This window comes from Alexandromys fortis, unplaced genomic scaffold, assembly GCF_014885135.2.
Source record: "Alexandromys fortis isolate MF-2015 unplaced genomic scaffold, M_Fortis_MF-2015_v1.1 scaffold_10, whole genome shotgun sequence".
Classification (NCBI taxonomy): Eukaryota; Metazoa; Chordata; class Mammalia; order Rodentia; family Cricetidae; genus Alexandromys; species Alexandromys fortis.
Genome location: NW_026067895.1, coordinates 5846567 through 5861250, shown reverse-complemented (window position 1 = coordinate 5861250; position 14684 = coordinate 5846567). Strand labels below are relative to the sequence as shown.

General features: G+C 39.2%; 1 protein-coding gene and 1 non-coding gene across 2 annotated transcripts in view; one reads left to right on the top strand and one right to left on the bottom strand.

Annotated features, from left to right (window-relative positions):
• The first annotated feature begins 5208 nt into the window (after positions 1-5208).
• Positions 5209-14684, top strand: part of LOC126510749 (aldehyde dehydrogenase, cytosolic 1-like) — a 43985-nt gene continuing 34509 nt past the window's right edge. Inside the window, exons 1-2 of the mRNA XM_050157450.1 lie at positions 5209-5362; positions 9441-9545. Of these exons, the coding sequence (XP_050013407.1) occupies positions 5297-5362; positions 9441-9545 (171 nt within the window). The 5' untranslated portion in view covers positions 5209-5296. The remainder of the gene's footprint in view (positions 5363-9440; positions 9546-14684) is intronic.
• On the bottom strand, positions 14217-14322 carry LOC126512986 (U6 spliceosomal RNA). Its single transcript, XR_007595221.1, has one exon. It is a non-coding gene; the product is annotated as a U6 spliceosomal RNA (small nuclear RNA).

Here is a 14684-nt window from a genome sequence, read left to right as displayed (position 1 = left end):
ATATATTACCTCTAACGTGTAGATGTGCCACTTTTTCTTTACTCATTCTTTTGTTTAAATGCCTCTACGTTGTTTCCAGGTTCTGTCTATTACAAATAATGGAGCTATGAACTTAGTTGAACAAAAGTCTTTGTTGAACAAATGTATGATTGAGCATCTTTTGGGTATATGCCCAAGAATGATTTACTGGATCCTGGAGTAGGTTGATTCCCAGTTTTTTAGAAACCACCATACTGATTTCCAAAGTGCCTGTACAAGTTTGCATTCCCATGAGAAATGGATGAGTGTTTCCCCTTACTTCCCACCCTCTCCAGCATAAGCTGATGAATATCTTCAATATCACCATAAAACCTTTATCCAGAAACCGATGGAAACAGAGGAAGAGACACACTTCGGAACACTTGATTGAGCTCCAAAGTCTATTTGAAGAATGGAAGGAATGAGAATATGAGCAAAAAGATCAAGCCCATGATGGGTTCACCCACTGAACCAGTCACCTGAGCTAATGGGAGCTCACCAACTCCAGCCGGATTAGGAAGGAACAAGCACAGGACCAAACTAGTCCCTCTGAATGTGTTTGACAGTTGTATGGCTGGGCCAGACTGAGGGGCCACTGGCAGTGGCACTAGAATTTATCTCTACTGTATGTACTGGCCTTTTGTGAACCTATTTTCTTTGGATGTATACCTTGCTCAGCCTAGATATAGAAGGGAGGGTCTTGGTCCCTCCACAAAGCATTGTGCCTTACCTTCTCAGAGGCTTGGATGGGGGTGGGGTAGGAGGGTGTGTATAAAGAATGGGAAATGGGGAGGGAGTGGGAACTTGAATTGATATGTACAATGAAAAAAAAAAAAGATAGTGTGTTTTCTTTTAAATAAATAAATAAAATTCTACATAAAAACATAATCACACATTTATTCATGTGTTGCCTATTGTTCCTTCTTATGAGCATAGACTAAGTTACAACAGAATTGACATGACCATGAAAGATGAAAATATTTCCTACTTGTTCCATTAAGAAAGGCTTGCCATTCTCTGCTCAGATGAATAAAATGTTCAACATAATTTCCATGTGTGTAACTACTCATGTGGAGACACCAAGCTGACCTTTCCTATGATGTGGGAAGTCCTTCTGTATATGTGTTGCTTTTATTTGTTAATGAATAAAGAATCTGTCTTGGGCCTGGTAGGGCAGAATAGAGATAGGTGGAAAAACTAAACTGAATGCTTGGAGAAAGAAGTCGAAGTCAGAGAGACTCCATGGAGCCTCCAGAGGAGAAAGATGCAAGCCGCTGGCCAGAACCTTGCCAGTAGGCCAGGAGCCTCATGGTAAAATATAAGATATTAAAAATAAATTAATATGAGAGATAAGAGTGAGCTAAAAATATACATAAACTAATAGGTCAAGCAGTGATTTAATTAATACAGTTTCTGTGTGGTTGTTTCAGGGCTGAACAGCCAGGAACAAACAAGCAGACTTCTTACTACAAGCCTATGTGGGGATCATATTATGGTTATCAAGGTAGAAATGAAAAGGATGAATAACAGACTGGGATGCTTTGCCTGGAGTGAGATTTCAGCCTTATCTTGTAAGGTCTACGATCATAAACTGCATTCCTTTCTGTGTTTACCAAATGAGGAGCTCCGGTCAGGGTGGAAAGAAACAGGTTCTCAAGCTCTGGTTCCTGCCACTTGCTAAGTCCTCATGCAGGGGAGAGAACAATAAGCTTGTCATTGTTGATTCTTAATAACCAGAACATCCAAAGAATGCTATCTAGTTTTTTCCATATCTTGTGCTGGAGAGTCTACACAGAGTAGTATTGTGTTCAGAATGAAAACATTGGAGGTCAAAATGATCTTTTACAAAGTTCCAGGCTCAAAACATTCTGAATTCATGCTGTTAGGGAGTGATAATTACAGTCTTTCTTTGTACACCACCTAGACTGTAGTGGAACTCAGTGATTCTCAACCTTCCTAATGCTGCAAACTTTAATACAGTTCCTCATGTTGTGGAGACCCCCCCCAGTCATAAAATTATTTCATTGCTACTTCATTACTGTAATTTTGCTACTTTTCTTAATTGCAATATAAATATCTGATATGCACAAACGATATCTGATACATGACACCCCTCGCAGGGGGTGGGTACCCACCGGTTGAGAACTGCTGTCCTAGAATAATTATTCACAAATACAAATTCTTTCAAAATCTTACATTCCTTTCACTTTCAAAGATTTTTCATTTTCAAATAGTGTAATGCTCGTTGAGGGTCAACGAGTGACCATGACCTCTGACTAAAAATTATCTTCCCACTGAAAAGGCAAAGATACTCTGAAGATCTGATATTACCCAGACTAGAAATAGACCTGATTGTCTGAATTTTTAAAGGTGGTTAAAGACAGTCTAGAGAGAGGACTTTTCTCCCCAGCAGCATTCTAACCTGGGACATAGTATATTCTGCCAGCTTTGGCCTGAAGATTCATGGTCTTCTGTAGTTAGTTGTTTTTTTACCCTTTTGTCTTTTGGGGCGCTGCCACCCAGCTTCCAAATAAATAACATGGAGATTTGTTCTTTTTTATGAATGCACAGCCTTAGCTTGGTTTATTTCTAGTCAGTTTTTCTTAACTCAAATAATCCCATCTACATTTGGCCTCGGAGCTTTTATTTTTCTCTGTTTTACACACCTTTCTTTACTTCTTACTTTGTGGCTTGCTGTGCAGCTGAATGGATGAACCGTGATGCCCCCTCCTCCCTCTCTTGCTTCTCAGTCTCCCAGATTTCTCCTATTTACTCTCTCTCCCTGTCAGCTCCACCTATCCTTTCTCCTTCCTTGCCATTGGCTGCTCAGCTCTTTATTAGAACAATCAGGCGTTTTAGACAGGCAAAATAACATAGCTTCAACAGAGTTAAACAAACACAACATAAAATCATGAGATCTACCAGGTTACACAGAAGATCAGCTGACATTTGGAAGGCCAACCCACCAGAGATTTACACATCTGATGGATGATAAATTCACATAGGCGTGGCCTGTGAAAAATGCTGCCTTTTGAGTAGCTGGCTGCCTCTAACTAAATTTACTTGTGTGATAAGATACTACCCTTCTAACCCAGCTTTGAGACTCTTAAGCAATGTATGCCTCATATGTTGGGTACAATCTTCCTGTGTTCTGTTAGTAGAATGACCTCTTCCCCAAAGTGTGTAATTCTGGCAAATAAAATAAGACAGTCAAACCTTTGTCCCACACTACAATAAAAAACAAACAGACAAAAAAAAAAAAAAACTCTTGGGAGCCTTTTATTTATAATTAACTCACTGACAGTATTGTTTGGTCAATCAGAAGTCCTTGTGGGGTGTTCACAGGGGGAACTTTCACATAGCAGAATTGCAGGTATCTAGCTCTCCTAGGTCTAAGTTCTTCATATATTTATGACAAATTAGATTGGTATTATAGGTGTCTGTCCTTGTTATATCATAGTCCTTCAAGAGATCAATTGCACCTCTGTTGACCTAAGCTTCCTTCACTAACACCTTCTTGCTCTGATTCAGAATAGCAATTAACACTTTGTACCAGCTTTTGATGCAATAGAGTAATTGTTTTTGTTTAGGTCCTTGGATTCAGGTGATAAAAGTGCTATTAATTGACTCACCATGTCTAGATATTATTAATCACACTTAAGAAATATAATAATCCACGTGTTCTGTTCTTCTTTCTTTTTTTATTACTAAGAAGTTGTTAATGAATTGAGGAATATGTGTATGTGTGTGTATGTATACATATAAGTAGGTATGTATGTATGTATGCTTGTATGTATGTATATCTGCCTGGGAGTTTGTAATGGAGAAGAAATAAGATTGGAAGAGAAAGAATGTAAAAGGATAAAAATGTAGGAAAATGAAGAAGAAAAAAGAGTGCAGAGTAATTAGAACAGGAATGAATTGAAGCAGAGTGTATAACAGAGAATTGGAATTAGAATTGAGACGGAGAGTTAGAGCTAAAAAATTATATAAAATTAGGGCAAGAAAAGTAGAGTTAATGCCGAACAATGAAGAGGCAGGACTGGAACTGCAAGCATGTGAATTTTTACCCTCAGATTAGAGCCATCCTAAGATCCCTTTCGCCATGTGGAGGCAACTTGACCAAACCCTCGGATGAAGCCAGAAAAGCAGGACTGTGTTGGCTGTCGATAATAAAGGAACACAACACATTTTATAACAAGTCGATGATCAAATTAAATGAAGAGAAACTCAAAGCGATTCCACTAAAATCAGGAGCAAGACAAGGCTGTCTACTCTCTCCATACAACAGCAATAAGACAACAGAAGGAGATCAAGGGGATTCAAGTTGGAAAGGAAGAAGTCAAACTTTTGTTATTTGCAGATGATATGATAGTGTATATAAGTGACCCCAAAATTCTATCAGAGAAGTCCTACAGCTTATAAATACCTTCAGTGATGTGGCAGAATACAAAATCAACTCAAAAAAATCAGGAGACCTCCTATACACAAATGCCACTGGCAGTGGCACCAGGACTTATCCCTACTGCATGTACTGGCTTTTTGGGATCCTAATCTCTTAGGATGTACACCTAGTTTAGCCTCGATGTAGCAGGGAGGGCCTTGACACTTCCACAAAGCAAGGTGCCTAACCCTCTCTGAGAATTACATGGGAATGGGGTGGGAGGAAGTGTGGAGGGAGTGGGACGGGGGATGGAGTGGGAACTTGGATTGGGACTTTTTAAAAAATCTAATAAATTAAGACAAAACAAATGTTCCACAGCATAAACAAATGTAATACATCTTAAAATAATACTCTACAACTGTCCTCTCCCCCCAGCTGCTATTGACAACAGAACCTTATCTTCTTTACTTAACAGATTCCCTGTTTTCCTTTCTATCAGGGAAGGGAAAGTTACATGATAACCATAAATTTCATGAAAAACGTAAAAAGTGATAACTGAATTCGAGTGTCCAGAGTTCCTGGTCAAGTACTCTCTCAGCACAGGCAAGTTTGGCCTGGTGAATTAATTAATCTGTAAATAGTGAGCAGTCTCCAGATGGAACTTCAGGGCTGAGGTGCAGGTTCCTTAAGGACTCACATTTAAAGGCAAAGGCTCCCTGCCAGTCTTAGATTTAACAAGGGAGTAGTGTTCTCTCTGCCCTGCTCTGAGTCTGCCCATCCAATTGTATCCTAATATGCAAATGACCCTTAGTGCATGTAGATAAAAAGGAGCAAATGCCCTAACAGAACCAGACTGCTGAGCCTGTCACCAGTGTTCCAGGAGCCAAACCAGCAATGTCTTCCCCTGCACAACCTGAAATCCCTGCCCCACTGAGCGACTTGAAGATTCAGTATACCAAGGTAAGAAAGACACTTGCAGGTGGGGCTTTCCCTGGGGTCCTGGTTAAAGCATGGTCAATTGGGGCTTCTTTGAGCTGCTCAGGTCTATTAACCCTGTGCAGTGAGTATTTATGGTGAGAAAACAGAGGAACTTACTGGAAGGAGTCAGGCTCATGGAAAGTTCTCTCTCTCTCTGGCTCTCCCTCTCAAAATAGCACAGTGGAAGAGGGAAATATGGCTTTATGTTTGTTGACAGTGTTAAGGTCAGAGGAATTAACCCTGGACATTGAATGGAAGCTGCTGCCAAATCCCCTGAAAGGACTTGAATTATTTTTCTTATTTTGAGATAGAAATATTAGTTGTTTGTTTCTCCAGGCAGGTTTACTGTTGGAAAAAAAAAAAAAAAAAAAAAAAAAAAAACCACGCTATTGTTTACTGCTAAATATTTAGAGACACAAGAGCAGAAATCTGACCCAGGCTTGAAAATCTTCAGTCAGGGAAAGCAGATGTTTGGGCTGGGCTCATCCTGAGGGACTCTCATGATTTTGCTTTCTGAACAGTTTCATGCCTACTTCTGTTAAATATCTTAGAATTCCAAAATTAAGAAAAAAATCTCTCTCTGTCTCTCTCTCTCTCTGTGTCTCTCTCTCTGTGACTTTCTCTGTCTCTCTCTGTCTCTGTCTCTCTCTCACACACACACACAAACACACACAGACACACATCCAATCAAGTTATTAGAATAATCACTTAAAATTAGCCGTGTTATGGCCTGATGCAGAAAACAAAAGTGAGAGAGGAACTGTTCAACTCCGGCGAGAATCATGCTGGGTTTTGACCCAAACAAGGAAATCATAGAGTGTTAAAGTTAGTGAGGAGACCTGATGCCTTCTCTTTATTTTGTTTTCCTTGTTAGCAAATGTAGTTGGTTTCAAATCCCTGAAGCCTTTGCATTTTTCTAAACACCCGAAGTGAGGGCACTGCCTGGTTTAAGAGCTCTTTACTTAGGCTAAGTTCCTTAGAGAGGAATGGACCTTGGCCGTGATCCATGAGCAGCTAGACATGCCCTAGGCATGATTTCACCAGGCTTTTTTGGATAGAAAATGCTTTCAATTTAGGTTTTTACAAAGGAGAATATATGAACTAGGATGTGTGCACACTCTCCAACACCTCACAGGTGTCAAACTGTGTGTACTCTATAGACTCTGACCCTCTTCTCATTTGGAAGAAATACCTGTCACAATCTAAAAATCAGTAATTCCAATAATATTGGAGCTTTCCACACTGTTTATATAGTTACAGTTTAATCACTAAGAAGAGTTTGGTTTGCATGATTTCAAACAGAAATGTATTTATGTCATCAGAAAGCCCACCCCCTTTTCTTCATTTGTCATTTATGAATTTTCTTAAGACTGTGTGTGTGTGTGTCTCAAGGAAGTTTTAAAGTGAGCTGTCTTTACTCTGTTTTTTTTTTTCATTTAGCACTTACTAATTAAAAATGAGGTGAAAGTATTAGAAAAATAAGCTATTCCTTAAAGCGCCACGTACAAATGCAGGCAGGACCAGTAATCCCTTAACACAGATAGACGTTTCCAGACTGAAACTTCTTTACTGGAAACATTACATAAAGACATCCTAGGGAGAATGGAGAGACTAAGTATTTAAAGTCCAGAACACATTTATTTGATGTTCAAACACTTCTCTACTTAATAATAAACAACACCATTCAGTGAATTTTGATTTTCTATGTAAGTGTGGTCTACTTATTAAGCATTGTATTATTTGATGTGCATTGTTACCTTGGGAAGACACCAGCTATGGATGCAATTAAATCTCAATGGGGAGCTTTCTTTATCCCTCTGTGTCTTCCTTTACTGTATTCCCTGGAGAATTATATTTGATTTTCACTCGTAAGAGGGGTTGAAATAATGACTGTTAATTAAGTTCCTAGTTGCAAACCAGAAAGGCAAGGGTGAGAAGTATTTGTCAAATTGCTTTGCTTGACCAGTGTCTGAATTTTTGTGTTATTTTTCTTCAGTGTTTTAGTTTTCTTCTCTATTATTACAAGAGGTATTTGGCATTGATGTCCGAGAAATTCAGGGTAATTTCTTGGGGTTCTCAGTCTCATGAAATGGAATCTGGAGGACTATTACTGGAACTTAGAAGGAAAACCTCAGGGCAAACCGGATGTGAAACCTCAGCAGCTGCTCAGGGAAGGAGACTGGAGGAGGAGCGGGCATTCTTATCATTCAGACAGACACTGAAAAGGAAAACATGGACAACAAAAAGCCACATGGAGGGCCGGGAAGTTTTCAGGGAAGGAATAGGAAGTTCAAAATGTTGGGAGAAAGGATAAAACTGTTAAGAAAAGCATTCTCAGAAGAGATATAGAAAGAGGAAAAGGGGAATTTATTTAATCTTTTCTAAATAATTCAGAAGAGCGATTGGATTTATTATCCTACAGTACTTTGGTCCAAACTTATGCATTAGGAGTGGGTTTTCTGGGAAGAAAAAGTACAGTATTTCATTAAAGGACTCATTATTCTCCTGATCTCTTTAGTTTGTCTTAAGCGGATCCCAGCTTCCTAGGAGTGGTCCCCTGTCCAAAGTGACTGAACAAGTCCAACTCTAATGTTATGTCTCTGTCTAGGTCTGAGATTCTATTCTCTTGACCAGGAAAAATTTCTCATACTCGAACAGTGTTTAGTGCACAAGAAAAGGCACAAACAAGCAGACTAATAACAATAAGAAAAAGAAAAACAGGTATAGTCAGAGATTTGCATAATTTTAACTTTCAGAGTGATTTTTGTTTTTGTTTTCTGCACACAAAACAAGCCATTGTTGTATCATCACCTCACCTATTCGGGTCTCATCCCCTAGTTCAGTTCCTCTTTGACTGGAGTAGGTAAAATGGAGCCCAGTGTTTGAGAACTATATTTCTTTTTTTCTTTATAAAAAATACAGACCCTTTTGTATTGGAAGCCTTTATAACTCTTTAAGTCCAAGTGCACCCATCAGCTTTCTGTCTGTAACAGCTTAGGAGCGGTGAGGAGATGCTGCATGTGCCTCCATTCCTGCTACAGACCTTTAGCATGAAGAGCTCATTTGAAAGGAACAGGGCCACTTGTCACACTCAGTCACCTCCACCTGCCTCTGCCTTCTTATCATTGATAAAGGATGAGGAGGACCTCCATTTCCGGAGGAGGAATAACAGTCAGAGCATTTGATTGGTAAAGAAGCACTTGAGGCCAGGGCTGGCTCATGGAGAATGGTCTACATTAGCTATCTTAGCCCTGGTGTATTTTTCCTGGATCATTTTTAACTTCTAGAATAGATTTACCCGACTTTTCCCAGATCTGTTTCCCACCGTATCATTCATTTTCTCCTAATTTTCTGTCAGTCTATCTTACACAATCATGTCCTGTCTGACAGAGACTTCATCAGAGAGAAGTTCTGAGGGTTCTCCAAGGATCTCAGGGGTGAAGGATTTTGTTTCCTGGGATTTGGGCTCCTGTTTCTCCTTTCTTGTTCCACACACCTTAACCACTTTTCAGTTCCAAGGCAGCCAAGGTCCTCTGTCCTCCTGCCCCTGCATGCATGTGCTCCACTGAAACTCACACTATGTGTAAATAAAATGCGCATGTCTTTAAAGAGTTTAAGTTATCGAGGGGCAATACTTTCCATGCTCAAAAACATGGTGTTAGTTAATAGTACTTTTTGTGCACATGGAATAAGCCACAAGGTTTCTCCTAGCTTACTCACAATGGCCCTATTACATATTATATAGAAGAAGGAATGGATTCAAATGCACATAAAAACAGTATCTTAATAAAACCTGAGTTCAAACACTGAAATTCCCACCCTTTTCTAGGATCTATGTGTAACTCTCCCAGTTACTATGTCCTAGTAACACACACTTAAATTCCCAGTTGTCTAAGCTCTATGTTATTTAGGTGTTAAATGATATACATGTGAGCATATTTTAGACAGGGGAAGGCCCATAATATTTGGGCAACACTCAATACCTCAACTCCAGTTTATGAAACCCTTCACCGTACTGCGTATTTAAATGCTTTTTGTCTGCATTGCTGCATCCCCTCAGATCTTCATCAACAATGAATGGCATGACTCAGTGAGTGGCAAGAAATTTCCTGTTATTAACCCAGCAACTGAGGAGGTCATCTGCCATGTGGAAGAAGGGGACAAGGTAAGTTTTCCAACACCCGCAGGTCCAGTTCACACATGAAGTCTTTGTTTCTCACCATTCTGAGATCACAGCCCACTGCAAGTTCAGTGAAAGACATGAAAACATGGCTGCTCAGGTAGTTGGGTAAATGTTCTGTTGTCCTTGGCATAAGAATTTGCCTCATATATGTCTGGTAGAGAGTAAATATCTGTAATACACAAGAACTTAAAATATCAAGAAACAATAAACAAATAAAACTGACAGGCTATAGATCTGATGTTAGCTTTTCTAATGTTACTCACGAATCTAGAATAGGGAGGTTGGGTTCAAAATGTTGATGTTCTGAGTCTACTGTAGCATAAAGAAGTATTAATTTTTAAATGCTTGTCTCTTTTCTTAAGGGTTAGCATTAGCATTTAGCATGGGGTTTTAAGAGTTTTAATATAATAACATATTTAAGGTGACTGTAGTTTTTTAAAAAAAAATTTAATACTTCTTTGGCTCTTGGCGCTTTGCTTTTTTGAGTTCCCAAACAAATATACAGAAATTCTTTCTGGCCTTAACTTGCCTTGTTTCTGGCTAGCTTTCCTTAACTTAAATTATCCCACCTCTGTTTTGCCTCTGAGCTTTTATCTTTATCCCATAGGTCTTTCTTTACTTCTTACTCCTTGGCTTGCTATGTAGCTGGGTGCCTGGCCCCTTGGATCTCATTCCTTCATCTTTCCCCTGAGATTTCTCCTCCTATTTATTGTCTCTGCCTGCAAGCCCTGCCTATCCTTTCTCCTTCCCTGCTATGAACATTCATCTATTTATTAGACTATTCATGTGTTTTAGACAGGCAAAGTTAGCAACTTCACAGAGTTAAGCAAATGCAACATAGAAGAATACAAATGCAGCACATCTTTGTATTACTAAATAAATGTTACACAGCATAAAAATTGTAACACATCTTTAATATTATACATCATCTGTCAACTAATTATGCTTTCTTCTTGACAATAAAATAACACTAAGAAAGAAGACTATGTGTCTGTAGTTATAAATTAACAAAAAGTCATATTATTGATGCTTTAACATTGAGGCCTTGAATATTTAGCTTCTATGGGACATTTTGCTCTGATACTGGTGTTAGTTCCATCAGGAAAACAACTCTCTACCTGGATTCACTAGAATCTTTGTCAGGCAGGCTGAGGACTTTGCTAGGGGAGTCAGTGAGGTTTACCTGCTTCCGAAGCCACAGATGAGAAAACTGGTGACCATCCGAGCAGCCTTGCCAGTGAGCACTGATCTGTTCTGTTCTTAGTGACAACTGCCTCTCTCATAGAAAGATCAAGGAAAGTAATTAATACCCAAACTGCAGGCCAAGTCACTATGCCTTTCTGGTTTACTGGACAAATAAATCCTCGAAGACAGTGCTTCTCCACCTGTGGGGTGGAGGGAGTCAAACAACCCCTGTCATATAGGTCACCTAAGACTACGGGAAAACACAGATATTAAATTATATCTGTGTTTTTATATCTGTATAATTAAAGTATAATTCATAACAGCAGTAAAGTAGCAGTTGTGAACTAGCAACAAAAATACATTTATGGTGGGAGTCACCACAAACGAGGAACTGTATTACAAGGTCACAGCACTGGGAAGGTCGAGAACCACTGCTATAAGAAAATTGTTAGTGATGAGCAAGAGCTGGCTTCACAGCCACCTTCCTATATCTGTGTCCTGTTTTGGAATCATTAAGCAAATTGTCTTGTTAGAATTATTGATGTTCAAACAGTTTGTGAGAGATCTAATGAAGAGTAACTAGCATTGCTTAGAGGACGGTTCTAACCTGGTAAAGTTCACAGTCAAGTCTGATATGCCAGACTTACTCATTAGGTCACAGTCTAAAAGTTTTGGAGATTCCATCCTTATGCAGAATGTTTCTCTCAACAGGCCAAACCATGCCTTTCATGGTATCACACGGGTGGGGCAGGGGACAGAATAAATACATTTATTTTCTCTTCAGTGGCTCTGACTTCAAACTGTAATACTTTATGCCCCTAGGTTACAAGGTTTGATGATAGTAAATCACAGTTAATCTGGTCACTGTTTTCTGTTTAATTCAAAAGTATATTAAAAATGCCAGCCTCTAAATAAAAGTCTACAATACAGGAACCTTGAAGTTAAAAAAATACTACAAAAATGCTATCAAAAACATTTATTAGGCCGGGCGATGGTGGCGCATGCTTTAATCCCAGCACTCGGGAGGCAGAGGCAGGCGGATCTCTGTGAGTTCGAGACCAGCCTGGTCTACAAGAGCTAGTTCCAGGACAGGCTCCAAAGCCACAGAGAAACCCTGTCTTGAAAAACCAAAAAAAAAAAAAAAAAAAAAAAAAAATTTATTAGACCTATAATGTTGGCTAATGAAAATGTTTGTTACATGATGGAAAAGAACTATTTACAGTATTATTTGTTGTATAAATATCAACAAGAATAAGCCATACAAGACTGATGTGTCACAGACGAATATATTTGTGTCTTTCCATAATGTCTAACTGTATTGAATAGCAATGAATTCACAAGATTTATCCATTCAAATGAAAGCAATTTGGTATAAAAGTCACCTACCTTAGTCGTCTGCTTGAGGAGATTGTGAATTCTTTCTTCCAGGATGAATCACTAACATTAATTCTCATACCACACATCACATAGTAAACGTATTTGGACCACTGTATATGCATTTATGGATTACTAAGTGAATGTAAGTTAAAGAGTCTGCAGCAGAGTTCAGAAGCTTCAGAGGTGGTTTAGAAAGAACCTGTAATGATAAGGAATCTTGCCTGGGCAGAGCTTCAGGGCAGTGGCTGGAGTCAGGGGGAAGAGAGAAGCTGCAAAGCTCAACTGCAAGATCAAAGGCCAGACTGGGTCTAAAACAGAAAAGAACAGTTCATATAGGTAAGCATGTAAATTGGATGGCCGCCCAGTGGGCTGGACAACAGCAGGGGCCCAGCTGAGCCAAGGAGTCCATGGCACCTGACACACACACTGGGTATCAGACCATAGTTGTTCAGAGGCCATGCATTGCAGTCTTAGATGTCCATCAATTTTTGTGATCCAGTCAAGGGTGTTGCACTCTTTTCTGGGTGCCTGTTAAGTTCTTTCTGTGATTATCTTGATTTGATTATACTATGCCTACTTGGCTACACACTTTCAATTCTCCCTGGTATATGTACAAGACGGCTTGCTTTCTATCCTTAGGATTATGTTATTCCTCAGACTGTGCTAGGCAGGTGGTATATGGAGGAGTTCTTTGGTCCACCTAGATGCTGTAGTCATCTTTCTCCCTCAAAATGGAGACAAAAGCTTCTCATAAAATGCACTCTCACAGGTAACCCACAGGCTGAAAAAACACTGTTGGCTACAATGTGGAGTGACTTAACAGCATTGACTATTTCACAAAGCAGTGCTGTTGGACATCCTTGCTGAGAAAATTGAATGTGGGGGTCAGATGTAGAATAAAATATTGGTTCTAGTCTGTTGTGTTTCAGTAGCCTAAGGAAAGATCACTAGAATAAGGTAACATTCCCTTCCTTATCCCTAAAGCAGGGTCCACGATATTTAAGTATTATAGTAACTAGGGTTATAAAGAACTTGCCTTCCTTCTTGTAGCTTAGCAGGGTCTTTATTATGGTCTGTCATTGAGCTAGGTGTCTGGTGACTATAGAGGTAAGTTGTTATAATAAAACAGGCCTTGAAAAATGTGTAAGATTTTGGAAGTAAATGTGCTTGCTTATAGGACCTTGTGTATGGAAAAAGAGTTTCAGGAGCAAAGGTGGGAAGAGCTGTCTCAGCTAGAGTAGGAGAAATGTCAACAGGAAGGCTTTCCAGAAAATATTGGACCTTGAAAACGAGAGAGCTTTGCTCTTTGCACTTAGGATTGTGGGTGAAGCCAGCACTTGCAAACACGCACAGGAATGTAATAAGATAAATTACATGACAATCAAACTAGTATCATTAAAGAGAGTGTGGGAAGTGGAGAGAGTGAATGGGAGGCTGTTCACAGGTTAGAACAGAAAAGGCCTTTGTGATAGAACGTAGAGAAGCTGAAAGGCTGTACTGGAATGGACTAGAATGCTGTAGTCATTTTCATGTTGGCTTGTCTTCTAGGACCACAGTTAACCCCATCTTGTGCACATTTGACATGTGTGCCACATAGAAAATGTGAGACACTTGTGAGTTTCAAGATAAAATAAGTGAACTTCAAACAAGTCCAGTTTAGAATAGAGTGGACCATCTGCACCCTGAGATTCCAATTTGGTCCATTTAATCCTGGGACCTGAAATGTGTAGCTGCTGACATAGATGTCACAGCTGTGTGCACACTGAGTGTGCAGAAAAATGTGGCCATTATTCTTGAAACAGTACAGTTTGTCTACTACCTTACTAAGCATTTGTATTCAGTATCAGAAGTATGGTTATTAAAAGGGTGTTTGAGGGGTAATCTGTAAATACTAAGTTTAGCACTCATGAATTTAGATTATCTTTCGATGACTTGGGGAACAATTCCTCTAGCATACTAAGGAAGGCCTGTTTACCTAGATTTTCCATTCCCATAATTCCCCCAATTTGTGTTTTCTTTACTGCTTCTATTTCCATTATCTGGTCTCAAACAGTTTTCTTCACCTGATGGTTTGCTTTCTCTTGGCTTTCTAAAAATATGGAATATTTCACAAATTTACCTGTCATCCTTGTGCAGGGGTCATGCAAATCTTCTCTGTATCATGCTAATATAGTATATGTGCTGCTGAAGCTAGCATGAGGCCTGTGGTTAATATAATAGCATGATGATGATATTCGGGTTTAGGTTCCTCCCATCTAATGACTATTTCATCACACACTCTATACCTCACTGTCCTATCGTTATGCAACCAATAGAAAGCTATATGGTGGATGGATATGGGAATGCATCAAAATTAAAACGGAGAACTCAGAATCCATTTTTTAAAAATAAAAACTCACTGTCTTTAGCCTATTTCTGGTCCTGCAAGATTAAGCATCTGGTTTGAGTAAAGGAGAGTCATGACCCAAATGATAAGACCAGAAGAATAAGTTTACTTATAACAGTTTTCTATAGGCAGGTTTTTTTTTTTTTTTTTTTTTTTTTTTTTTTTTTTTTTTT